Here is a 27,287-nt window from a genome sequence, read left to right on the forward strand (position 1 = left end):
ATATATATATTTTGATCACATGACCGACTTCCCGTAGTTTGTATGTGCTTTCCAAGTTCCTGTGTTGGGAACTTCCTCTCCAAAGACATTAATAACATTTGGAGCCTTTGGGAGGTTCTCTGGCTCAGACAGAGGGTCTCAATGGTGGTAATAGCGGGTTTATAAGAGGAGAGTGACCAATGTTAGCACACTTGTTCTGTCTTGTCATATGATGTCCTCTGCTGCATTGTGACCCTCACCAGATGCCATGACTGGACTCTTGGATTTATCAGTTTTCAAAATGGAGAACTAAATCAAACTCTGGGGTTTATAAACCTCCTCGTCTCCTCTATCTTGTTACAGAAACAGAAAGCTACGACACCCAAGTACGCAATATCTTGTTGTTTCTAGAAAGCCAACTGATTGTTCAGTAAGAGTGCTGGTCGCCCCCCTGTCCCAGAGCATTATGGGAGGAGGAAGGTGCACTGAGTCGCTGGGCGGGGTCTGCCCCCTCCCTCCCAAGAACTCTATGGAATACTTACAAGCAATGTACAACTGTGCGGCCTTCCCCGCCGTTGTATTCCTCCTGCCACTTGTCCACTTGGCGGATGAGCTTCAGGAAGGAGCGCTTGGACACGGGCGTGTCCCTGTACATCGGCCAGCCCAGGAACTGGAACTGCTGAACCATCCGATGCCCATCCTGAGGCTGCAGAGTGAGAGGTGCCAGTCAGGGAGTGGAGGGAACAGCACCCTTTACCTTACTGGATTCCGGGGCCCTGGTTCCTCCCACTTGATCTTCCTATTGGAGTAAAGTATTATCCAGGAGCCTCAAGCCAGCAGATAACAAGGGGTGATTCTGCAGGCCTGGAGAGTTAAGACCGTAATCTCTTGTGGTTATAAAGAGCCAGGTGTTTTAAGTGACAGGCCAGAGATAAACAGGAGTGGAGCAGAACACTTACATTTTGTAAAAGCCGAGAGAAAAATAACAAAGGACTGACCATGTGGTGTTTTGTGTGGACAAATGGCTTCACTTTAGCTACAAGTAAATTAAGGGGACGGGACAGCCTGTAACCTAGAAATGCTTGTGAGCCCGATGTGATGCAGTTTATACCCTGGTTTCTCTATAATACGGCTTTGCTTAATGCTTAGGCTTCTGCTTTGCTGCCAATAGTTAATTAATCACCACGTATAATTAAACAGGATTGCGGAATTCAAATTATGTATTGCTGGCCTCAGTGTTCAGAGGAGCCGCTTGGCACTTGGTGGCACCCGACATAGGTGGGTCTCTCAGCACGCTTTCCTTGCCAGCTGTTTCTCCTCCTCTGCCTCAGCCTCCCCTCTTCCCAGACCTGTGACTGACAGATGCTTCTGGACTCCGTTTTGGGGTTCCTTTTTCTCCCGTGATCTCACTGTTTGATTACATTCACTGTCGTGACTTCGGGTATCACAAGCCAGTCACCGTTTAGACCTCTCTCCTGAATGTCACCCTCATGCACTCAAAAGCCAAGCTCGGGGGCTTACATAGTCATCCCAAACCTACCGTGCCCCAAATTGGACCTCAGCTCAGCTCCTTGCCCCAGATGATCTGTTTTTCCCTCAGGCAAAACCAATTCCAGTTAATGACAATCACACCACTTCCTTCTTAGGATCCACATCTTGAGAGTCACCTTGACTCTCTGGGACCCTGCTGCTCCGGCCTCCGGCCTCCAGATCTAGCTGCCTTTCTCTACCGCTTACTACCTCCAATTGCCACCACTCCTGTCCTACCACTGCCCTTCGTCACCTGGTCCTTCTGTCCATCTGTCAAGGCAGAGGCAGATGTGAATCAATCTGGAGACGCAGTTCTTCTGAAAACCCTGCCGTGGCTCAACGGCTCCTCATTTGCTTCCCAGCGAGAGTCTGCTAGCGGTGGTGGGCAAGGCCCTGCCAGTCCTGAGCTCTCTTCCTCAGTGCCTCCTGCCTTAGCTTACTGTTCTCCAGCTCCACCATAGAGCCCCTGTGTGGCCATTTTTGCTTGAGAGCTGTCTTCCTAGAGAGGTCAGGCCTCCTCCCTTCCTTCCTCAGAGTCCGCTCACATGGGATGCCTACTGAAAACGGGGACTGTGACAGCCCCGGGACATGACCTCATACTTTTGTTCCTTTAGCATGTATCCCTGTCTAGCACCCCGTGACTCTATCTGCTATACCTTTTATCTGCTGTCTTGGTTTCAGTCGGGACTCTCCTTTGGAAAGCTCACTTTCTGCCACCCCGACTACGTCAGTTTAGCAAGATCCTCCCCTCCAGTGAGCGACCACTTCATACCTGATCAGGTTCTTCAGACTCCCCCGTACCCTAATGATGCCAGTTCTCTCTGGCCTATCCTCAGCAAGAATTCCCTTGTCTTGGTTTTCCAACTGCTGATCCCTGCCTGTCCTAGGCTAGACTCTCGCACTTTCCTGGCTGGATTCAGGTAGCATCTGCCACAGTGGTTCATGTCAATAGCACTGAACATTGAACAAAGTCTTTCTTATTGTGCCTGAACATGTTAGTAACTCTCTCTTTAACTAGTTTCCCGTTAGCGTACGGGTCCCATCAGGCAAGGGATCTCTTTTGTTGACTGAGACCTTCCAATCCCTTAGGACAGAGCCTGAGAGAGAGCAGACATGTCAACATTCCATAAGACAATAGCAAAACCCCATTTCAAGCACCCTGGGTCCCGCCCCGGCTCTTACTCTGGAGGCGTTGTAAATCCTGAAGATCCTACTGATGATGTCTTCCTCCAAGTCCGCAGACACAAATTCCACCTGGATGGGGCCATGCCTGTGCACTCCATTTTCTGGCCAGTACTGTGGACACAACTGAACCCAAAAACCAGAGAGACAAGTGTGGTGACTGGACAAAGTCAGCATCTACATAATCCTTTCAACTTCAGTTCCTTTTCTTCCTAAAAGGCTCAAACACCAGGACTCTCATGGTGGCTGTGTCCTCAACCATACTTCTCATCCTCTGGCGGTTTTCTCAAAAAAACATATGATAGCCAGGGATAAGATTCAGAACTGGCAACCGTGCAGGCCTGGATTGTCATAGTTTTTTAAACAAACTGATATTCCACAGAAAGCAGGATCCACAGGTTGGACTTGCTTTTTTGATGACTTTTACTTTTGAAATGGTCTCATATACCACGGTCATGTGTTGCAAGGGTTGATTTATACAATCAAGATTGCAAAGTAAATTCTGTTAATAGTGAGTCAACTGAGACAACATCCTCTCTTTTCTCCCTCTCTATCCATGACAAAGAGCAAGAGAGAAAACAGGATAACCAAGACTACTCTTTATATTAGCTTGGTTTGTTGGATTTAGAAACTAATTAATTTTTAAATAATGTTTCCATGGGATTTTTTTCTTCCTCATCAGCATTCCCTGGTGACAATTTATTAAACCACCTTGTCAAACAATAGCATTCAGATGTCTGTTTCCCCTTTGACACCCAAGGGTGCCCACTGTTAAGATTGAAAGGCATGATGTCAGAAAGCCGAGAAGGCAGGAAAAGCCGTAACAACCACATTTGAACAGCTCTGCCCATTTCTCTGCGGACAGGGCTGGCTTTGCTCTCTGCTTATTTTTGAAGTTCAAGCGCCTGATCAAATGCTTGTCATTTACACCGCAGAAATATGAATGGCCCAGGCTGGCATCTGGCTTCTGGCACACTGTGTCCTACATTCTGCCCAAGGAAACCATGTAGAAAATGGCTTAAATGGCGCAGAACACATCCACGAGCTGATCCGATAAATACTTAAAGCGGTCTCGTGGCAGTCTTGTAGACTAGCGAAGCCTCCGAGTTCCAATGCTCAGTTTAGCATTTGCTAAAAGACAGAGTCCCAGGAGCCTCCCCCTTGCCCCTCCCCTCCCCCATGCCCATCAGCTCTGTCTGCTGAATAGAATGGGAATCTTTTTGTCTCTCTGACTGCCAGTCAGCCAAGGCTTTGTTGGAGTCCAGACAGTGTGAGTCTAGAATGCGGCTTAAGCATTCAGATGCTGTGCTCATAGACACCACCAGCATTGCTGACCCGTGGTGAAGGTGACCCAATGTACCTTCACGGTAGGGACAAGGCAAACTGACTCTACACAGGAACACATCCTGTACCCAGTGCCTGGCTCTTAAATTTGTGAAATCTAACTGCTGTCTGGAGTTAGAAGGACTGTTCTTGGTTCCATTGAACTGTGTGTGCTTTTGTAAATAGTGACAATCTGTTCTGAGGGCAGGGGGGAGGGAGAAGTCTAGAACACTGAAGCTAAGCCAAAAGGAGTGGATAAGAACAAGGATTGTCATTGTTCCTCCTCCAGCTAGCTTCTGAGCGAGAGCCTGAACCGTATACTGCAGGGTTGCCACCTGGAAACCCCTAGCTGTGTACGGAAGCTTTAATGGCAACAGAATGGATTTCAGGAAAGAAACATCTTCTGTTTAGATGCTGAAACTGTCCAGGAGCCCCCACCAGCACTCCTGCTCTATTTAAAAATAAAAATTCTCAACTGGATAAAAAATTAATTAATTCCCAAACAAGTTTACTCATAATATCAAGCTCCAAGTTTCCCTCATGCCCTCTGTCATGTAGTGACTTATGGGAAGAGAGTGGATTCCGCTCCCAAAGGGTCTTCTCGGAGCTAAGACTCTTCTGACAGCTCCCTCCAAGAACATTCTGCTACCCTGCTCGCCGTGGCTTTCTGTCTCACCCCTGTGAGGGGCTCCGCTGAGTGTTCTGAGCTCATACCCTGTTTGTTTCTCTTGCTATCTTTACAAAGCATTGACAAAGTGCAAAGCTATTCTTTTAAGCCCGCTTGCCCGTCTCCACTGTCCAGCCATCCTAATGTCCCGTCTTGCAGGCTCCACATGAGCAGATCTAGAAGCACAGATGCCCAAGCAGGAGGCCAAGGACAGTCTCCTGTCTCCACTAGTTGGCTGGCTCTGGGATGTGTGGTTCCAGTTTGGCTTGAACTGTCTGTGCCCTTGAAGCAGCCAATGGAATTTTATTTATATATTTATTCCTGCCTTTTCTTTTCCCACTCTCTGCATCTGTGCCTTTAGTCTGCCTGTCTTCTTGGTTTTCACCGGCTTTCTTTTGTAGCCTCTGATTCTCATTTGGTACCCTTGTGTTTTCATATCCTTCAACAGCCCTCTGTACACTGGCTGCGGGGCTTGTCCATCTCATCCCAACAAAGCACACACAGACTTGACCCCGTGACCTGGGCTCTACGTAGAGGAACCCCCGGACTCACCTGGGCAGGATCCACATCGTTGAGCATGACGACCGATGTGCAGTGATAATCCAAGACCAGCCGCCAGAAGTCTTTGACAGTGTTTGGCAAAGGATGCTGGGTGACTATAAATGCCGACGGCTGTTTATAGCTCTGCAAACAGAAACAAGAAAGATTCAGATACACCCAGCTCAACAAGAGGGAAGGCAGCAGAGTTATTTTGTGCACACGGAGAGGCATGGCACAAAACACTGAACACATTAGTGATTGTTGAATTCTATCGCCATTGTCCACACCAAAATGAAATAAAAATAAATGTCCCGTGAAACTATGGTGAAATACCCTCACTTTAATGCCATGGGAACTTCATTGTTATTTCTTAACATTTTTTATTTAATATTTCCGACGGGCCATATTGGTTCTTCATATTACAAATTTTAGTGGAGAAAGTTTCCCTTTACTTTAATAAACTAAGTTCAATGAAAGTAGTTCTGGTTTTTCCAGAACCTGCTTGCTTGTCATGAATCTGGGTGACAGTGTTACTTATCCCTGCCATAAAAGATACGCAGGCTTTTGTTGGCGCCAGGAGTTTGAAACAAGCTCAAGCCCCCTTTACGGTGTCACCCCAACAGAATTAAACTTCCACAGTAGCACTGAAAATGCCCATTTGCTCTCTTGTCAGCTGAACAGCAAGAAGCAAACAGACCGGCAGGAGGCAATGAGTTGTGCTTCCTTCCCATGTTAATTGCGGCCTGAATTAGGAAGAAGGGGAACTAAACAATGCTGTCAATCACCGTAGCCCCTTTCCCTGCCAAAGGACAGAAGAGCTGTCTCTTGCTCCCTGGCCAGCAGGCTAAAACCCTGACAGCGTAGCTTAGGTGGGCTTCAATTCTGAGTGCTTGAGCAGGAACCTCTGCCTCACACCGAGCCACCCCTGGAATGCGAGATCTATTCCTGTAGTTGTTGGAAAAAATAGCTGGCCTTTTAAAAGGTCAAAGGGCACATAAACTTCTTGGGGCTCCGCCTCAAGGACACACATATTCTGTCTTTCCTTCTGGAAGTGCTTACATCCATCAGGGCTGCGTTAATGTAGTTGCTACTCTCCCCATCGATGGTGATGAGGAATGGCAGGCAGCGGTCCGGAGGCAGGATGTCCATACAGCGGTTTTTCTCGTGGTTCCGGGGTAGGAGCGCGATGCTGCAGTCCTCCACTCGCAGGGTGGGAGTCACCATGTTGAGAGTCTGTAGGAGAAATGGGAGGGGCGGGACGTGCAGCTCCAGTCAGCTCACCCCAGGTGGCCGATTTCATGCTTGACGGTATGGATACATGTACGAAAACACTGCATTGCACCCCATAAACATGTGCAGTTATAATGTGCCAATTGAGAAAATGAGACACAATTGAGAAACTCCCGAGGAAGTGTGGGTTGATAAAATGTTCTAGAAAGGCTGTATGGGTCAACTAATTCCTTTAAAAAGACGAACCAGGCCAAGGACGGCTTGGCCTCATGCTCAGCTGCCTGCAAGCTAGTCACCCCCCACACCTTGAATTCTACCAGCTCCATCTATCTCTCTTTCGTCCTTGGGTTTTGTCTCCATACAATGCCTATCAGCCATAGGAGGCAGAGGCAGAGGCAGGGGCAGAGGGCAGAGGGCAGAGGCAGAGGCGAGCGACCTTGTACATCCATAGCACACAGCATCATCAACTCTAACTAGAGCAGGGCGACTGAAGATCTGGGAGGCAAGAAATTGGGAGAGAGTTGGCCGGCCTCAAGTTAGGTACAGGTAGATAAAACCTGGATTTGACTTTTACCTGAATGAAGATCTAGGTACACTGAGCATCCTTAAAGACCATTCCCGTAGACGGATTGTACCCATGCTTAGTTACACTATAAACCAGGCGTCCTGGATCTCAGAACCAGTTGCTGGTTACTTGAAATGCAAATGGCTCTGCTAGACTGATGACTCGAAGCCAGGTAATTCCAGGCCCTGAGGGTGTTCAGCCTGGTGCTGCTATAGATATTTAGGGAGCAGAGCCCAGGAGCGCAGTTAAACACGCTATCAGACAGCACCGCAGAAAAGTCCCAGCCCCCAGTGCCACTAGTCCTGAGGTGGAGAAGAGAGTCTCCCTAAAGAGGACGGCCTCCCAGCCCCTCCCACTTGGATCCCCACTTACCCGGAATTCCTCTTTAATTTGGCTTGAGTTTGTCTGTGGGTCCAATTTGTTCATGTCGTAATACAGAGACCTGATTTGGGAAGCAGGGATGGAGGTGTCTCCACAGAGACAGGCTTCCAGGATCGCATCATGGATAAACACGTACTGTTCCTGAAGAAGCAGATGGACGAAGTCAGTGATGAAGAACTCGGGGTGAACCCAGAGAGCCAGAGAAGGAAGAGGGTAGTGTGTTGTCAGCCCTATTTCCTCAAGATGTCAGGGCAATGCATCCATGGCAGAGGAACAAGCATCATAAAGGCCCTGGGGATAGGAGGCGAGGTTGTCTCATGTCCTAACCCTGTTTTCGACAGCTGGCATGCCACTTGATCAAGAATAGGAGGAAGCAGACTAGCTTCATGAAGAACATTACACAGACTGATCACGGCACGTGGGACAGTGGCTGAAACACCTCTCTAATTCTGATACCTCAGATTCATAACTCAGTATCTCAGATGAGGACTGAGCATAATTCAGTTGATGATGGGAGAATTTCCTAATCAAGTTCACGATATGGAAAACGGTCCAGGGAAACTTGACTTGGCTCTGAAGACAGTTATGACTATTAGGAATGACTTATTCTGAACCATTAATTAATGATGCCGATAATTCTAATAAGTCCAGAACACGGCTCTTTTACATGTATATAGTCTACAGTTAAAAGATGAGCTCTCTAAAACATGGGGTGCAGCTCTGTGACGGAGTACTTGCCTTCCATGTGCAAGCCCCTGGATTTGGTCCCCCTATTGCCATATCAATATACAAATGGAACAATTATTCCTCTAATTGAGACTTGGCAGAGACTTTTCCGAGAATTAATTTTCACCGTCTTTATTATTGATCTTCAATTGTATGAAATGTCAAAGGCTTTCTTTTTTTAAAAAATATTTATTTATTATGTATACAATATTCTGTCTGTGTGTATGCCTACAGGCCAGAAGAGGGCACCAGACCCCATTACAGATGGTTGTGAGCCACCGTGTGGTTGCTGGGAATTGAACTCAGGACCTTTGGAAGAGCAGTCAGTGCTCTTAACCTCTGAGCCATCTCTCCAGTCCTTCAAAGGCTTTCTTCTATCATTAATTTCTATAAATAACATTTTGGAAAAGGAAGGTAAAGTGAGAAGATGTGTGTTTCAACTCTTGATCAATTGCTAAAGCATGTTAAATATGAAGCGATGATTACCATTAGATTTTAAAATATGCCCTTAGTCTAAAGAAAAGAGAAACAGAAGGCAGCATCCTTGCCTTCTAGAATTCCTGCGCTTGTTAAAAATTGCCAGGGGGTTTGTAAATGTTCCTGTATAACCTAAAAAATGTTCTTCATTCTGCTTTAGTGATCCTCCATGGGCCCTAGGTCCTGGGTCCTAGGTCCAGGGTGTAAGTTTTAGAAGTGTTAATTCTTAATAGACCTTGCATTTCAATGTTAAGAGTTGCTAATTGGTACAGAGTACTCCTACAAGTTTGGCAAAGTCCCATGATGCCAGGTGACAGGGAAGAACTATTTCGGGCTAGCAGGCTGGTCGTCTTCTAATGTCTGAAGGAGAATGAATCCCTGAAACTTCCTGGCAGATAGATGCCTTGCTATTCTCAGGAGCTGCCCCGCTCTGCTGCTCAGCTAGTTTACAGGACAGACTGAACAGGAACAGTGTTGGGACCTTGGATGCTTAATGTAGAGGCTCTTCTGAGTCCCTTGGCAGGGACGGCTGTGCGAATTTAGGTTGAGGGCTACAGATCCCAGTACTTGGAAAACTCCTGGCACCAGAATCTGCAAGTTGAAAAGTCCTTTTTTTTGTTTGTTTTTGAAAGAATGGACAAAAGAAGGATGAAGGAAGGGAAGAGGCAGGCGGAGGGAGGAGGCAGGGGGAGGGAAGGAGGGGGAAAACGGGGAGGAAAGGAGGAGGGAGAGGGAAGGGGGAAGGAGGGAGAAGGCAGGGGGAGGGAGGGAGGATGCAGAGAGTGTGGGCAGCATGAGGGAGTCAGGCGTTGGCAAGTACAGCGCTTTTCTGCTAGGGTATGGTAGAAACAGTTGGCAGGCTTCTTTGGCCCAAGGAGGTGGGTATACAGGACAGTGGGGACTAAGCCACGGGCTAAAGGGCAGCTGCAGTACCTCCGTCTGCACCATGTTGACTCTCCTGGACCGAAGCTCCCTGACACAGTTGTAGATGTCCACCACTCCTTCCCTTTCTGCCATGTCCAACATGATGTCGATGACTATGAAGCAGCCCGTCCTCCCTGCACCAGCGCTGCATGGGAAGACGCGGCTTTCAGCAGAGGAAAAGGACCATCACGGCGCTCCTACTTCCTAAGATCGTCCGCCACTAGAAGGTCGGCGGCTCAGGCATTAGGCACATTTAAAACGTTGCACACCTATCAACTTGATCCAGTTAGAACTAGAACATTTTCATCATCCTCTCTGTGAAACCCCGTACCCAATAAATGTTTCATGGCTCCTCCACGAGCAGGCGCCGGGAGCTCTCCTTACCTGCAGTGTACCACCAACGGGCCGGCATTAGGTGGACTCTTGGATTTGACCTGCCGGACAAATCCAAGCAGACCAGTGGCGTGGTAGGGGACCCCGTGATCCGGCCAACCCGTGAAGTGAAACTGTCTGATCTCTCGGATTTCATGGATGCCCCTCTGTAGTCCACAGGCCAGGTACAACGGGAGGAGAACACAGAGAAAGTGATGATAAGCAAGTGAAGGTGGGCACAAATCACCCCTAGGCAAGCCTAGGGCAGAAACCACAGAACCCTGGGGCAGAAGGCCATTTGTTACACCCAATTTGGAAGCCTTATGACATTGAGCTGTTTACAGGTGTGAAAGGGGAGGTGATGTTTGGGGTCATGCTAATTTATACATGCAACTCCTGGAGATGAATGGGTCTTTTCGGTTCACCCCCAAATGTCCTTTCTTACGAAGCAGACTGCGTTAAAAAGCTTTTCACTAACAGCTACTGGGATTTTAAGACCCCTGTCCTGGCTCCAGGTACTCACACGGAGCGCACGCACGCGCACATACACACATACACACACACACACACACACACACACACACACACACACACACACCCGCCAGGGTTTAGAAAATGTTTGCGGAGAGGATAAATAAGAATCCCTTTTCAAATAGACAGACCAGCATATCTGTTTTCATCTGTAGCACAGTTAGGGTTTTCTTTTTTTACTGTAAGCAAATGTGTCGCTCGTTCATTCAAACACCAGCAACTCTGTGACTATGAATCCTTCAAGTGTCAAGGTGCCAGAGTTCCAGAACTATGACGGTGCCTCGTCCTGTCTCAAGGGGCATTTCCTCTGTGGAAGCAGGCGTGTCAGAAAACACGAGGGTCAAGAAGTGCTTTGACTGGATTCTTCTGCTTGGCCAGAGGGTTGAAGACGGGGAACTGCCTGAACCTGAACTGACTGAAGGGGCGCAGGAAGCTTATTTTGGCTTTCAATTTGCTCTTTTTTTTTCATTTTTTTTTAATGTGTAGGAGTGCTTTGCCTGAATGCATCTAAGTGCACTGCATGCATGCCTGGTGCTCACAGAGGTCACAGGGCACAGGATCTCCTGGAACTGGAGCTAAGGACCGTTGTAAGTAACCATGCATAGGCAGGCACACATATATGGAGGCCAGACAAGAACATTGGGTATTTCTTCTATTGTTCACTCTCCACCTTTTTTCAGACATAGCGTTTCTCACTGACCCTGAACCTCAATGGTCCAGTTTCTTTGGATGGCCAGTGAGCTCAAAGGTCTGCCTGTCTCTGTTCTCTCAATGATGAGGCTACAAACACACAATTTGCTATGGATGATGGGGAGCTGAACTCAGGCTATCTTGATTGCACAGCAAGGCCCCCATACCCAAAGAGCCATTGCCTAGTCCCAAAGTCTGCTTGGAGAACAGAAATTACCTTTAAAACCAAGACTAGAAGTAAATCTTGAACCCACTGGCTTTACTGTTTCCCTACATGTGGACTTTGCTTTTATTACATCTTACAGATGAACAGGTCTTACCAGATTCTCTACTAATCATTCGCAAATGTTTAGTTATGTATTATTATGGGCTGGGAAAGGGTGGGAGACATGAGTCCATAATTTAAAATAAGACTCATTTGGTATATAAAATATTTAAAATAAGACTCATTTGATATATAAAATATTTAAAATAAGGCTCATTTGGTATTTGCTATCAGTATGTTACTGTGTCTTTCATATAGTGATACACCCAACGCCAAAAGCTCTATTGTCTGTGAAAGTCCTATTGTTTACTGGAGTCTGAACAGTAAAGAAGCAAACACACAGCAACTCACGGTGCAAATGACCTAAAAAGGCTCCAGGATCCTAGAATAATGACACTAGGTAGTTAAAAGCCAAATTTCCTCACCACCGAAAAACAATAGCATTTAGCCAGCTCCAATGATCCCAATTAGGAGACAGTCAAACCACCGTCCCCCTTCTAACTTTTAGAGAGCTTGCTGCCCTGGAATTATGTACAAAGATTTGGCTAGTGGTGATCCTAACCAGGACAGCTTTGGCAATAAATGCTTATGTCCTCCAAGGGATGGGGGATGGGATCTTCCTATGCTCAATGGCACTCCCAGTGTGACATCCTTTATGAGATGGGCACCCAACTCGGGGCTTCATGACTCCTGTTTGCAGAAAGACACATGCTAGTTTTAAGGATCCAGAAAATCTGTTCCCACAACCAAGTCCCACTTCCTGATCTGCTAATGGCTGTCAGGATTGGCAAAGGAAATTGCTTCTTGTACATGAACAACCGATTCTCCTGGGGAAACAGGCAGGAGCAATCAGCAGTCATAGCCTAAGTATTTCCCAGCTGGAGGTTAATTGCATTATTTCTTTAGTTTTCATTGGAAAGGCATTAATGGTGTATAAAAGAGTGTAAATCATTTAAGGTTTCCATTCAGACCGCTGTGCCTATCCCAAAGTAGGTTTATGTCTGTGGAGTGACGGGCTGAATCATGAAGTGTGTGTGTGTCTTTAAGACAGGGCATCTTATTCCTCCTGCTTTCTCAGGGTCTCAGGGTGTCTCGCAGGCACAGAGGATATGGTTGTCACCTCCAGCTTCTATTCTGCTGAAGCAGACAAGGTCTGGGTCCATGGGGGCCTCAGAATTGCCCTTCTGACAGGATGGGTATCGTGTGCTATCTAGAACGATTCAAGATGTGGGAAAGAAAAGGGGACTGTCAGATGCAGATGTGTTCACAGAGGAAGGAACAATTGATCTGGGTCTTGAATCATAAACAGGCGTTTGCCAAATGCGCTGGTTCATTTAGGTGCCTGTTTGACAGGATTAAGGGTGATACAGACACCTCGTAAAAACAGTATTTCTTGATATGTTTGCAAGGGTGTTTCCAACCGAGTTTGACAGTTGAACCAATGGAATGGATACAGAAAATCGGCCGATATCCAGAATGAGCAGCAACAACATGGCAGAGAAAGGGGAAATTATTTTCACGTTCATACACATACTCCTTCTCCTCTCCCTCCTAACCTCCCTCCCTCTTCCTCCTTCTCCCCCATCTCAGAACTGGGTCACATTTTTCTTGTTATTTGGCATCAGAACTCCAGGTTCTCTGGCCTCTGTGCCCTTGGCCTTAAACTAATCCCACCACTGCACCAGTCCACCAGTTCATCTACTCCGGGCTACTGCTGTTTGGTTGCTTTGTAGTAAAGCCCAAATCTGTTTTCCACCTTTAGGTCTCTTGCTCTCAAAACAAATCTGCAGAAACCTAAAGCCCAAGTCTAACCACTTTCCTTTCTTTTGCTTTGGATGAGAAAGTTCCAAAGTCCAAGAAGTGTTCTGCAGGAGTTAAACCATAGGGTTTTCTTAATGACTCCAAGAGCCCAGTCTGAAAATCATTAACACTACATTTTGATTCTTCCAATGCTTTTGCAAGCTCCTTCCCCTTCCCCTCCCAGCACTATCTCTGCACTGTTGCCTCAGGACTGAAATAGCAGCCTGTCTGAGGAACTTCACGTAGCTGGGAAGTTATTGGAGACAACAAAAGGTTAAAAAACAGAGCAAAGAAACAAACCAACCCTCCCTTTAGCAACCAGGATGCATTTTCAGCTTGTTAGAGAGCCGCTGACTATTGCTCAAAGAACTTCGCGTTTAAGCAGTGGCTTAAGAAAAAAAAAAATGCCGAGGGTCTTTTATTGCTGTTTTAATGCAGTTATTCATGAGTGCTCTTGCCAAGAGCCTTACAAAAATCCTGCAAGTGCTTTTCTTGCACAGCCTCGCTGGAGAGGGAAAAATATCGACATCAAAGTGTGAGCTTTAGAACTCGAAGAATTGAGTCAGCCAGAACTTCACATTCTTTGAAGTCCCCGAGCCTTCCAGTTGCTTACTTTTTTTTTTTTTTTTAAAGGACGGGTATTGGAAAAAGAAGCTAGGTAGTAGGAGAAACAGATAAAAATAAACTGAAGCCTTCTCAGCTTCGTGAGACTGTCAGACATTTGGATTTGCAAACTAGGGGCGACAGTTGCAATCATCAGAGTGAATTAGACGATAAGCAGATCACGTGGTTTCCTTATATCCCAGAGACACCCTGGTTATTCTAAAACGTGCATTTAGATTCAGCGACGAGACGGGATCAGGAGGAGGGCCAGGAGCCAAGTGGCCACCAGCCTGGCCTGACCCAGCCCTCTAAGGGGTCTACTACCACTTTATGAGCGAGAGCAAAACAAATTCACGACCGTTTGACAAAGCCCAGAGCAGCCGCTGTGCATGGCTGAGTCCTGCAGAACAGGCTCTGCACAGGAGAGCCTGTGGGCTTCTAGGGAACAGAATGCCTGTCAGTTACATCACCTCCACCTCCCCACAGCGTACCTGTGGCACTTCTCTGGATGGACTGCCACTGCCGTTGGCTTCACCTCCGGCCCCTCCCTATGTCAGCAGAAAGAGGGGGGAATAAGGAGATTCCCTGTTATGGCCTACAGCGCTTCCCAGAGAAGCAGCCCTATCCATGCGTGTGGGATGAGGTGGGGTAGAACTGATGCGCAGCATTCGCCCCAGCCTGGGACGGACGTGGAAGTGAAGACAGAGGAAGGGACTGGTTCATGCAAGACTGCCGTGAACGATGGAGCCCATGTGGCCTTCCAGGGAGCTCCCTGCCGCTCAGAGAACCCTTGAGTCTCTTTTCAACTTTGGGTCTGAGAAAGCCTGAAGGAGGTGAGGTATTAGAGGAGCAGTTAGGACCTCTACCTCGGCACTTAGGCCAAGGCAGCCCTGGGAAAAACCCAAGTGGACTTTCAACGCAGGATAGACTCACCAAGCTGGAAGGGCATTTATCTCAATTCGCGAGACTTTGATTTATGAATCAAGAAAGAGAAAAGGGCAGACAAGACTCGGCCAGGTTAAGGTGAAAATAGCGCGTGGTCGACATTATCTTTGTGTTTAGCTGCAGAGTACAGACTGCTGTGAAATGGGAATGGTCGACGTTGCAGATGGAGCCGAGCCGTTAAGAGAATCAGAGGGCAAGGTGCAGTCCTGAGAAACTACCGGAGCCTACCTGCGTCCGGGGCTCAGCTCGCTCCGGCTTGCCCACTTACCTTTTCCACAGCAAATGTTCTTATCACGTATTCTGCCAGCAGCTCTGTATCTATTAGAGTCACTTTAATGTCTTTGTAGATCTCAGTGTCGTCTGGCCAGTACTTGCAACATTTTACCTACAAGAAAAACCCGAAGGAGATGATGGGTTTAGGTTTTTATTGAGTGCCTGTAATGAAAGGGGTCACACTATGATTTACAGGATAAATCTGTATGCACGAGCTGGTTGCATAGCCCCAAAGCAAGTTTGTTTGTGACTGTTTTTAGCATCACCTACTCCCCTCACTCCTGGGTTCCCAAAGAAAGGAAACGGAAGTCACGGGAAGACTGAAATTTAGGGACATGGTCTAGAATTAACGAAACGTAGTTGTTTCCCATTATAGAAAGCATTCATTCCCCATCTTCTCAGGGAAAGGCCTGGGAAAAACAAACAAGGGGAAGTTTGCGTATTTTAGTCTCTTTGAAAGTTCAGTTTCAGAAAGGGACTAAGGCTTTTTTTTGGGGAGGACTGAGCAGAAAATCTGATTCAATACTAAAGATAAAACGACTTTGCCTGGAGAGGAAAGTAGCTTTGTAACGAGTTCTAAGACTGACAGATTCTTGTCACTGTGGTTTACAGTCACAAAGGACTGTCTCTCTTTCTAAAGCTAGTTTCAGACTAGGACACCAAGTAGGGGGTTTCATTGTGATACCTTCATACATGCCTTTATACTTTGTTCATCCGTATCCCTCCTCCATATTCCTTGCCCGTTTGGGGGCTGGCTCTCTATCTCCTCCCTCCCCCTGCATTAGTACCCATTCTTCTTTCTTATGACATGTATTCCAATGCCCTCTCTACTGCCTACTTCCTTTAGGATCTTGGTGCGGGAGAATTGTCTGTATTCTGTCAATCATGTATTTTAATAAAATGCTGATTGGCCAGGCAGGGTGTATAGGTGGGTCAACCAGACAGGAAGTAGAGGCCGGGTGATGAGACAGGAGAATGCTGGAAAGAAGGAAGCCCATTTCCCCCATTCCAGCCCAGACCACCAAAGAAGCAACATGTGAGCTGCCCCTCTGAGAAAGGTACTGAGCCATGTGGCTAACATAGATAAGAATAATGGGTTAATATAAGCTACAAGAGCTAATAAGTAGCCTGAGCTAATGGACCAATCAGTTTAATAACTTATGGAGGTCTCTGTGTGATTTTCTTTGGGGCTTGCCGGCTATGGGATACCAGGTGGGACATTAACCCCAACAAGCCAGCCCCCTCATGTTACAGGATCTCCTCCTCCTCATGGTTCCTTTCTTGTTTCATCACCCCCACCCCCCACACCTCCACACACGAATATATACACACAGATGTGTGATTACAAATCTAAGTCCCACATATATGAGAAAACACGGAATTTGTCTTTTTGAGTTTGGCTCGCTTCACTTAACAAGACAATCTCCAGTTGCATCCACTTCCTTGCAGACGTGACGATTTCATTTTTCTGTATGGCTGCATGAAATTCCATCATGTCTTTGGAGCACCTCCCACACATAATTTCCGCCCCTTATTTTCCCAAATAATCTCAATTTGCTACAGGGATCATCTGGTACAGGTGTCCTACCCAGGCAAGATCCAGAGGCCACCTCACAAGTAGAGCCCCACAAACTGATGTGTGCTGTGGCAAACTCGTTGTTTTCCAGCACTGTTCCGGAGAGTTGCTAGACAGTCTCTCATCTGGGGTGTAAGTGGATTTGAAAACTGGCTACAACTTGCATTTTCAGTTCAATCTACGACTGTCAGTTTGATTTTCTATTTCATGTTCAAGGACATACATTTACCTTAAATTTCCCCTCAAACAAGGATTTCCTCTGTGATCCACAACCATCCCTTCTGATTCATTTCTCATTCATTTCTTTCCAGGAGATACTCCCCATTCTTCAATGCACGTCTTAGATGCACCCCAAGTTTTTCTCCATACATTTAAACTCTCTTTGATTCCCAAGGAGCATATTTGGTAGTTTCATACAAAACTTGGCACTTAGTTATTACTGGCCAGCAGGAAAGGGGCGATTTTGCTTATGTCTTTGCTCCTGTAGCACTTGGAGGTCACATCTTATACACTATAAATGTACAGTAGCGAGGCAGACATAGAATCAGCACGAGGAGGAAAATGCCAGGCAGTGAGCATTTTCAGAAAGGATTATGGGCTGAGAAGACTCTTTCAGAATGACAAACATCTGTGTCACGCTAACGTTTGTAGTGTAGCTTGTGGCTGGCTAGGAATCTAGCTGCCTTTAAACTCTTGGAACTTTCTGTAAGATAATCCTTAGCAAACTTAGTTGATATATATACATCAGAGTTTGAGGCAAGGGAAGCACAGGTCAAAGATGGGTTTGACCTCATACTGTTTCCAATCCCCTTTGGGGAACCTCCCTGTACAGCCTTTGTCTGGAAAAAGCTATCTGTGACATTATTAAAGGTGGTATCTACAAGATCTCACAAATATCCATCATGAGTAGCCAAGCAAAATCTATAATACCCAAGATTAAAAGAGAGCGAATTTCTTCCTTTAGATGCAAAGCCGGTCTGATCAGACAGTGTGTATGTAGAGTTATCTGACCTGAAGGTGACCATACTTCATTTATAGACTGTCCATAGCAGGAGTGCCTGTACAGCACACACTCAGCTCTCCTCTGTGTTGAAGGCTTTGCTTTAATGTTTCTGTGACTTCGATGATGCAAGCAGAAGGTAGTGGATAAAATACAAATACAGTATGCATGTATGCTTTTAAAATGGAGTAACTCAATTCAATACAACTAAAAAGTCCCCCCTCCAGAAAGTGCAATAAAACACACACACACACACACACAACAATGCACCTGCAACCTGTACTGTACCAGGGATCTTTTACCTTATCTGGTGTATCATGGTTGACAAACTTCAGGTGCAATAGGTGTGAGACAGTTTGTTGCATGGTTGCCTGTTCACCTATTATTGACTCCTTTCCTTCTCAGCCTGAGCATTTTTAACAAATATGAACACTAGGCCTTCAGTGCCTTGAGGTCAAGGAGCTAAAACCTGCCAGCATGGACAGAGGGTCCAGCGTTTCCCTTCTGGATGGCTCCCATGTGCCAGTTCAGACTGCATCTGAGATCTGACCTAGCTCCACTGCAGTTTTCCAGAGCTCTGCATCTCTGCAAGATGGGATGCAGCAGGATGCTCTCATGTGGAGGCGGGAGGGAGGGACCTCAAGGTTAGATCATGTCCAGCTTATGTGGGGTAGCTCCAAATTAAGGGCTCCCATTGCAGCCACACTGTGGGCAAACAGGTGCAGCTGCTCTCTAAGCAGAGACAGAAGTGACGTCCTTGCATATGCATGGTCAGGAGCTGGCCCAGAGACAGTGGCTTCCTTGCATACGCATGGTCAGGAGCTGGCCCAGGGCCACTAGAATGCTCCAATCCAGACACAGTTAAGAAAACAGAAGCGTGAAGGTGCTTCCTTCTTCAAAGAGTCCAGGGCAGCTAATATCTTGCACACCAGTACTTGTCTGGGCGAGTCCAGAAAAGGCAGAGGGACCATTCTGAATCTGTTTCCCCCAACTCATCTCCCAGAGTATCTTGAAATGGTTTGCCACATCTGTTTCAGCCTACTAAAGCATCCTTCTAAATTGAGTTCCTCTAAGTATCTTTTTAACTGCTTGGACCTGTGTCAAGTTTTTTTTTTTTTTTTTTCTTAAAGAAAAAGGGATAGGAAGGAAAGCATGTTTCATTAGAGATGAAGACTGTGGGTGTCTGCAGCCACCCCCTGGGCTCTGACTTTACATATAGAGATGTTGAAGCCAATGCTTTGAAAACACCTGCTGGAGTCCTGGCCCCACACAACTGGATGCTACTCCATCTGATCCCGTGCCAAGCCAGCTGTCTCCTGCAGCCTGAAGGTACTTGCCAAGCATCTAGCAGAGTCTCTGCCTCCCACACATCTTCATCATGTATGGCAACAGTCTCCAGCCTGGGAAGGAGCTACTTCCAGGATTCTCTGATTACTCTGGTGCCCTATGCCGGTTCCACCAGGCCATTAATCAAGCAACAAGCACTGTGCCCCACTGGCTGCTCATGACCACGCTCAGGGCTGCAGGAGGGATGCAGTCCCTGTACCCAAGGGGTGGTCAACTTTGGCTTTAAAATTTGCTAACTTAAGCTGGGAAGTAGTGTACAAGGGACCTGGCTGGCTTCTCTCTCCCAGACCTGATTCACTGGGTGATTCCTTCAGGCAAAACTCTTGAAGAGTCCAGGAATGGATGGAAAATCAAGTGTTCCTGGAGGACTGTATAGTTTTGGTTTGGGGGAAGAGCTTCATAACATAAAGACACTCCCTTTTTGTCCCTCTAGGTTACTGTCTATTGCCTGTGCGGTCCAGCTCCCTGCTTCTGGTTTTCTCTTTGTCTCTTCCCTTCTACTTCATCCAGTCGACTATGGATTCAGAAAGCAGCATCAGTTGACTTCAGCAGGTTCTCAAGAGACATACTCCTTCAGCCAGCTTTGTTCTGCACCTGTTCAAGAAAGGGGGCCCTGGTACTTAGCATTTTCCCACACCCAAGTCCTGGCCAAGGAGGGGAGCTCACCATCACCAAGTGCAGTAAAATCATGTCACACACTCAGATGGTGACACCTTAAAGAAGCATCTTAGATACCTTTTGAGCAATAGCAACACTATTAGCATATAGACTCAGGCCTCCAAGTATATCAGTGAGGCATTTCCAAGAGGGGTATGTGGCAAATTTCTTGAGAAAAAAGAGGACTTTTTTCCTGCATAGTCTTCACCTTAATAAAGTCATATTTTAGATTCGTGACCTCATGTGAGTCATAGGCTCGCCCTGGTTCTTTCTACATGTGCTGGTAGATAGTAGATCGTGAGGTGGTGGAAATATATACGCTAAAATGAAATCAGGAAAAAGTTGCTGTGGTCAGGAGAGGCAATTCAAAGCAAACATACAAAGATAGTTCACTAACCCTCATTTGTAAGGTCACTGCAGCTTCCATACATAGAGCCTCCACTGGTTTGCATGCGATGTTCTCATAGCTGTATCCTCACATGGAGGCTCGGGGAGGAAAACGAGTTGCAAGGGCCCAGACTCTCTCTGTGCTCCAACTTCCTTATAGGAGGAAGGTGGGATGTCCCTTTACCCTGATTCTGCACAGTTAAGATCACCATCCATATTTTAAAAATATCTCACTTGAAACCGATTGACAGGTAGATGCGAAAGGCTTGAGGGAATCAGCACTTCAAGTGGCATTGTGGTGGCAATGTGGCAAGAGCCAATGTCTTAGCCTCGGACATACCGTTTCCGGCTTGTCCTGTTTATCATTGGGTAGTGAAGTCAGCTGCAAGCAGAACCCTGCATAGGTCTTTCTGGGATAAGGAGGAATGAGCTGTGATTGTAATGTTTATGAAAAGCCATGCGCAGTCAGCAAATCAAAAGGCAAGTGCAGTGATCAAAAGCACATTCCTTGGGGGGGGCACCGTCCACCTGAAAAGTCAAGTTCCATTCACTAGCTGTGATGTTGGGCAAGTCACGGAACCCTTTAGAGGTTCCATTTTTTCCATCTGTAGGAGAGTAACAAAAATGTTGCTATGAATACTGTTTTTGTAAGGGACACAGAACAGAATGAGTGCAATTGAAAAAGTTTGTTAAAACTTTGGAACAAAACTGGAAAGGGGGCGGGCGGTGGTGGCACACGCCTTTAATCCCAGCACTTGGGAGGCAGAGGCAGGCGGATCTCTGTGAGTTCGAGACCAGCCTGGTCTACAAGAGCTAGTTCCAGGACAGGCTCCAAAGCCACAGAGAAACCCTTTCTGGAAAAACCAAAAAAAAAAAAAAAAGAAACTGTAAAGGGAGGTTTGGAAGAACGGGTGTCAATTCTAAAGGAAGGACTCTGGAGCTTCCCAAGGTTGACAACATTATTAGTGCATCCAACCAGAAAGGGTGCTGTTTCCATGTGTGGATGAAGAGGGAATGGCGAGGGAGGTGGAGAACGTTGGCAGAAGACATCTCCAGGAAGTCCGTGAGGTTTCAAATCTTTGTTAGACAGGGCCTGTAAGGGTGGGATTCTTTTGACAGCAAAGGCAAAGTCCTAGTTCATGACGGCCAGCTGCTTCTGACGGCATTGGGGTAAGAAGTGTGTATTTGAGAAGGGTGGGATCCAGGAATGCATTGCTGCAGTCCCTGCATTTTAAATTCCTCTGCATGCATGCATATGATCAGTGGCCCGTCCTGAGGTACGCAATAGCTGAACCAAAGCTCATAGGTATAGATCCAGCCTCTAGTTGTGAAGGAGGGACTCTATGACTCTTTGGAGTCCCTCTGCAGATGGAATCCCAACCAAATCACTGTTCTGGCCCTTCCTGCGCTTCTTTACAGAAACACCCAGTAAACAGTCCACTGAAATCCTGGGATCCAACTTGTCTGTTTCATCTACTCGTGACTAAGGTAACCAGAGGATTTCCGTAACCCAGCAATGGCCCAAGATGCTCAAATAGCATCACTCCCCGTGCCTCCATGACAAGTCTGTAATCCAGGGAAGGAAAGGACTTATGCAACCGTCCTGTCAGGCAGAAGGGAGCTGAGTGGATTACATAGGAATGGCATGCCTGTAGATTCGCTTTCAGAGAAATGGGGCAGTAGCTTATGCCATCAGCATGAGGAGAAATTAGCAGCTTGAGAGCCAGGGAAAAAGTCAATGACATCTTCAGAATGTACTCTCCTCCTGCTCCCCCGCTCCAGCTACACCTCTTCTGTCTCCCTAGACAGGGCAGCTAAAGCCACTTCAGACTTCCTACTTTGTATCTGCTCCTAGAGCTGAAGTCTAACAAGACCAAAGAAAGCCATGTGCTCCCTGAGGTCTACCCTCCCACACCTGCCTACAGCTGGAATCAGGGTCTGTTCTACCTAGAGAGTTCATTACTTGACCTGGCCCTGCCTTCCAGAATCATAGAGAGAAGCCTGGGCCCTTGCAACTCGTTTTCCTCCCCAGGCCTCCATGTAAGGATACAGCTATGAGAACATCTCATCTAAACCAGTGACAGCTCTATGTATGGGAGCTGCAGTGACCCTACAAATGAGGGCTAGCTAACTATCGTTGTAACTCCAGCTGTTTGCTTGAAATTGCTCCCCCAGAGCACAGCCACTATTTCCTGATTCCATCCAAACCGTCCAGTAGGAGACTCGATGCCAACCTCTCTCTTCTGAGTCTCTTATCTGGGGAGCATAGTTTCCAGTAAGGAATGAAAGCAGCGTAGACTCTCGCCTCCATTTCTCTGCCACCATCACAAGCCACATAGTTGTCGCTGCTCAAGATGTCTCCCCTTCTCTGCCTAAACATCCAGTTTCACTTTCCAGACTCTGCCAACTCCCAGAGAAAAGGTCTAAGGTAATGGCATTCTCCTTGCCTGCAGCCTCCTGAATGACTGCCTTATTTCGTCTATAAATAGGGAAACTGGAGGTACTACTGTCTTGCCACCTTGTTCTAGAAAAACCATCAAACGCTTCATCGGATAATCCTGTGAACTACCCTCTTGGCTTGCTCATGTATTTACTTGGCCAGATAAGCCTAAGCCTTAGGAGGAAAGCAGGGCAAGGGCTTAGAGGACTGCATAAGCAGAGACGGAAAAGGGACCCCCGCCGTGGACTGAGCAGGGCTAGGGCTTAGAGCAGGATTAGGCTAGCCAAATCAACACGCTTTAGTTCAGTGGGAGATCCTGCCTCAAAAATAAGAGGGAGAGCAACCGAGGAAGATGCCTGACATTGACCCTCTTCCTGCCATGCAGATGCCCACGTGGACACATACATGCAACAAACACACACACAATACTTATAAATGTCACCTATGTGGTCTGAATTGTCACTATTCCTGGTTTGTAACTACTCACATGTATGGGAGAAGGCCCAACAGGAGATGGACAGAAGCTCTGAGTGGTTTAGCTTTCTAACATTGACAAGGCAGAATCACAGAAGTTATGAAGTGAAGTCACGAGACTGATCCTTACAGGAAATTCATTAATGCTCTATTCAGTTTGGACTGTGGCTTGCATGTGAACGTCTGAGTGTGTTCATTTATGTGCATGTATGTATGTGTGTGCATGTGCGCATATTTATCGGGAACTTTTTATCATGCCCTGGGAATTTACAAGTTGTGAAAGTGTGTGTCTGTGAGTGTAAACAGATTATTTGAGCATATATTTATTTGAAAGAATTATTTCAGAATAACGTTTATAAAATGTTAGAATTAACATCCAGATAATAAACATATTACAAAACCTTATGATTTGAGGTTATAAATGTAGTGCCTAGTACTTGATTTAAAATACTTGATAAGGCTTTAGTTAGATCAAGGATAGTTTGGTGGTTTTTCTCTTTGCTTTGTATAAGAGTGTGTGTTTACTTTTCTTTCACAATTCTCAAAACTACCCAACTTTGTAGCCGATCCAGAGTGTTCTGGTCAAATAAAGTTTTTTTTTTTTTTGATTTTAGAGACAGGGTTTCTCTGTAGCTTTTGGTTCCTGTCCTGGAACTAGCTCTTGTAGACCAGGCTGGCCTCGAACTCACAGAGATCTACCTGCCTCTGCCTCCCGAGTGCTGGGATTAAAGGTGTGTGCCACCACCGCCCAGCTCAAATAAAGTTTTGTAATTTTAGTCTCTTCATTTCCTTTTCACCTCCGTTTGCCTTTGAAGTACACACATTTGCTATTCAAACTGGGCGAGTGGGACACAAGATAACAATTCTCCAAGGACTGTACATTTTAGGTTAAAAAGCAGACTACACCCCTATTTTTGTGTACCGGGAAGAGCCCATGGTCTCTGTGGTGTGTGTGTGTGTGTGTGTGTGTGCGCGCGCGCGCGTGTGTGCGCGCACAGTGTCTCCTTATTAAGTGGTCAGAAGTTCTCCAAAGGCTCAGCATTCTCTCTTGCACCCTGTTCCTCCTGCACTCTGGAAGCCACTGTGGTTCTACGGGACCTCTGAGGAAAGAAAGGGAGTGTGCCGTGCTGGGTGCTAAAGCAGTGGTTGATCATCACAAGCAATCTTGAGAACCTGTAACAGGAATATCTCCCAATGTAAGAGTTTATATTACCTGCTTAAATCATTTTTAAAAGGTTTACATACCTGCGACAGACCATCTTCTATGGTCTGCTGATGGAGGAGGGTCATCTGTCTATATGTTATTTTCATTGGTTAATAAAGAAACTGCCTTGGCTCTTTGATAGGGCAGTATTTAGATAGGTGGAGTAGACAGAACAGAATGCTGGGAGGAAGAAGGCAGTGAGGCATATGCTACAGCTCTCCTCTCCGAGATGGACGCAGGTTAAGATCTTTCCTGGTAAGCCACCACCTCGTGGTGCTACACAGATTACTAAATATGGGTTAAAGCAAGATGTGAGAATTAGTCAATAAGAGGCTGAAACTAATGGGCCAGGCAGTGTTTAAATGAATACAGTTTCCGTGTAATTATTTTGGGTAAAGCTAGCCATGCGGGAGCTGGGCGGTGGGAAGCGGCCCACAGCTCCTTTTACAGTCTGCACAAATGAAAACACAGGTCCATCATGGGCGGGGCTTGTCTCATGGGGACAATAGTCTCACTGCATCCTTCCATGCCAGGACTCCCACATAATTCCTATGTAAAGCATGGGAGAAAGCAGGGGTAGCTTGCTCTCCCCTCATCATGTCTTTGAAAAACTAAACTGTTTTCTCTTAAGAGTTCAGACCCCAGACTTTTCCTCCTGCTGCTGGTACTAGGAGAGATCTAGTGAGTGCTGTGGGGTCCTGTGGATAAACACACAGGATGTTTGTTCTTCAAGGGGATTTTTCTTAGTCTGAATACACACAACGAATGAAAAGAAATCTTAGTATGAGGATAGTATTTTAGAATTGGTCATTTTCTTTTCATTTCAAGGACATGAAACTTTATCTCAGAGATGAACACCTGTTAGTTCCCTCTTTGTCTTCATATGTTTTTGCCTTTGGACCCACAATCACACTCCACTTGATATAGTTTGGATATAAAACACTTCCCACAGGCTCGTGTATGTAAGCACTTGGTCCCCAGCTGGCAGCTGTATTTTGGGAGGTTGAGGAGTCCTGGGAGGAGGGTCCTGGCTGGAGGAAGGAGGCCTTTAGAGGGCAGGGGTTGAGGTTTCTAGCCAGGCCCCACTTCTTGCCTCATGTCTGTCTCTATGTTCCCATCTGTCCAGATATGTGTAAGCACTTCACACTCTGCCAATAGGGTGGAGAGCTGCCGCCGCCACCAGGCCTCCTCTACCATGATGGTTGTCCCCTCTAGTGTTGATCGTCTTTGCATAGGCATCCCCCACACTGTCTGGCTCCTTGTCCCCTGGATTTGTGTTCTTTCCTGTCTGCCTGCTATCTTCACTTTCCATATTAGCATTTTGAGCTCCTGGTATTCTTCCAGTAAATTCCCCTTTGACTTCAATTAGCCAGAACTGATCTCTGCTGCACACGGCCTAACGGCACTTGATAGGCCTCCCTCTGGACACAGGGGAAAGTGGTCCAGTGACATTTCCTTGTCAACTTCTTGGCTGGTTTTCTAGTTTTAAGTGGCTTTCTTTGCATCATCTCCCACGTGTCCCTTGTTCATGGTCCTTCCTCATGCAAACCCTTTGGAACCCTTGACAGGAAGCTACTGGAACTGCATTCTAGAGGAGCGCATTCAGCTCTCCATGGCAACACCTCAGCTCGCTGTGAACACTGGGCGTATCTGCAGCATCCCTGCTACATGCTGTGGTTGTCTGTGTTCCCAGACTCCCTTCCCTCTTTTTGGATATGTGCTGTCCCACGCTCTGTGCATATATTGCACACCCTGGGAACACTGCCTGCAGCCTCAGCTTCAGATCCAGCTGAGGTACCCCTTCTATGAGTCCCACAGACTCTGTGAAACCACTGTCAGAGTTTATGTTTCCTGATTCCCCATCTAGTGCCCAATGACCCAATCAGCCTTTTGTTACTGTCCACATCAACTGTATATAGCATATGCTTGATCACTGAAGGAATCATACTTTGTCTGTGATTTTCCTTTGCCATTTCTTTCTCTTCTTGTATTTTTATTTACTTCTTTTCACATTCCCAATTCTGCTTGTGTCTAAATGTCATCACTCAAACATAGCTCCTTTCCCAAAAACACAGGGGTTTAATCCCAAAAGTCTTATGCTAGCGATATGACGAGGGCAGAAATTTAAAACCACTAAAGATCTCAGAGGTGGAATCTTCAAGAATTAGTGTGGACTATGTCTTTAGGGTAGGCATCGTATGGTTGAATTCCGGTGACTTTAGAATGAACAGGAGATACTTAGTGGCCCCCATTATGATGTGGTGAAGCCAAGGTGCCCTTGCAAGAGTCTGAACAATGCTGCCGAGACTTGGAGACTCCAGAGCTGTGGAATTTCATCAGCTTCTTGGCTTTATGAAGTAGATTTCCCAGGCATTTCATCATAGTAACGAAAACCAGTCCGATGCATTCTTTTATCACTGAATGTACCTGCCCACGTATGTGACATGTACATTCGGTGTACTAACTACTATAATAGTGTCGACACTTTTTAGATTGTGTCTTGTCTTCTCATCTTTATACTTGTGTCTAGTTGAAAGCTGAGGGTAGAGAGGGCACAGCAGAAGGTGGGAAATGAAGAAGAAACTCCTGGTTTCTCAGCGTCTTCAGTTCAACTCCTTCCTGAGATGTCTGCAAAGCTCACACCTGCTTTTCGTTCAGTGTCTCAGACTCTACACAGCCAAATGGAACCAACCAGCCTTCTTCTTAAATCCTGAGCCCTTTCATGGAGGATGGGGTGAGGTGCATAGGGTCCGGTAGGTTTCCGTGGAAGACGGGGTGAGGTAGGTACTTGGCAAATAAATGTCTTTACATTAACTGTCCAAGTCATAAAGCCAGAGATCCAGGTTCATATCCAAGCCTTCCTTTTTCTTTATTGGTACCTGTGGTCATCTGAATGTAACTGCCCCCCATAATTTCACAGGGAGTGGCACTATTATGAGGTGTGGCTTTGTGGGAGTGAGTGTGGCCTTGCTGGAGTCTCTATTGGGGTGAGTTTTGAGGTTTCCTATGCTCAGGATACCCCCCCGGTGTCTCAGCTGTCTTCCTGCAAAATGTAGGACTCTCAGCTATAGCTACAGCACCATGTCTGACTATACGCCACCATCCTCCCTGCCATGATAACAATGGATTGAACGTTCACCCTGAACTGTAAGCGTGTTACCCCAATTACATTTTTTCCTTGTAAGAGTTGCTGTGTTCA

The 27,287-nt window shown here is 46.5% G+C and overlaps 1 protein-coding gene across 8 annotated transcripts in view; it reads right to left on the minus strand.

The window, feature by feature from the left end:
- The window catches only part of LOC121458873 (receptor-type tyrosine-protein phosphatase mu), a 701,969-nt gene that overhangs the window by 17,661 nt on the left and 657,021 nt on the right, over positions 1–27,287 (minus strand). For 4 of the 8 annotated variants that reach the window (XM_041668220.1, XM_041668218.1, XM_041668217.1 and 1 more), the window contains 9 exons: positions 14,999–15,115; positions 14,277–14,333; positions 9,909–10,063; positions 9,534–9,669; positions 7,389–7,538; positions 6,281–6,454; positions 5,234–5,365; positions 2,692–2,817; positions 522–685 (listed from right to left, as the gene is read on the minus strand). In XM_041668220.1, coding sequence (XP_041524154.1) covers positions 522–685; positions 2,692–2,817; positions 5,234–5,365; positions 6,281–6,454; positions 7,389–7,538; positions 9,534–9,669; positions 9,909–10,063; positions 14,277–14,333; positions 14,999–15,115 — 1,211 coding nt within the window. The remainder of the gene's footprint in view (positions 1–521; positions 686–2,691; positions 2,818–5,233; positions 5,366–6,280; positions 6,455–7,388; positions 7,539–9,533; positions 9,670–9,908; positions 10,064–14,276; positions 14,334–14,998; positions 15,116–27,287) is intronic. The other 4 variants (XM_041668223.1, XM_041668222.1, XM_041668221.1 and 1 more) reach the window with 1 other exon arrangement.

The sequence above is a fragment of the Microtus oregoni genome, unplaced genomic scaffold (genome assembly GCF_018167655.1).
Source record: "Microtus oregoni isolate MIOR12 unplaced genomic scaffold, Mior012 000018F_ref0000195, whole genome shotgun sequence".
Classification (NCBI taxonomy): domain Eukaryota; kingdom Metazoa; phylum Chordata; class Mammalia; order Rodentia; family Cricetidae; genus Microtus; species Microtus oregoni.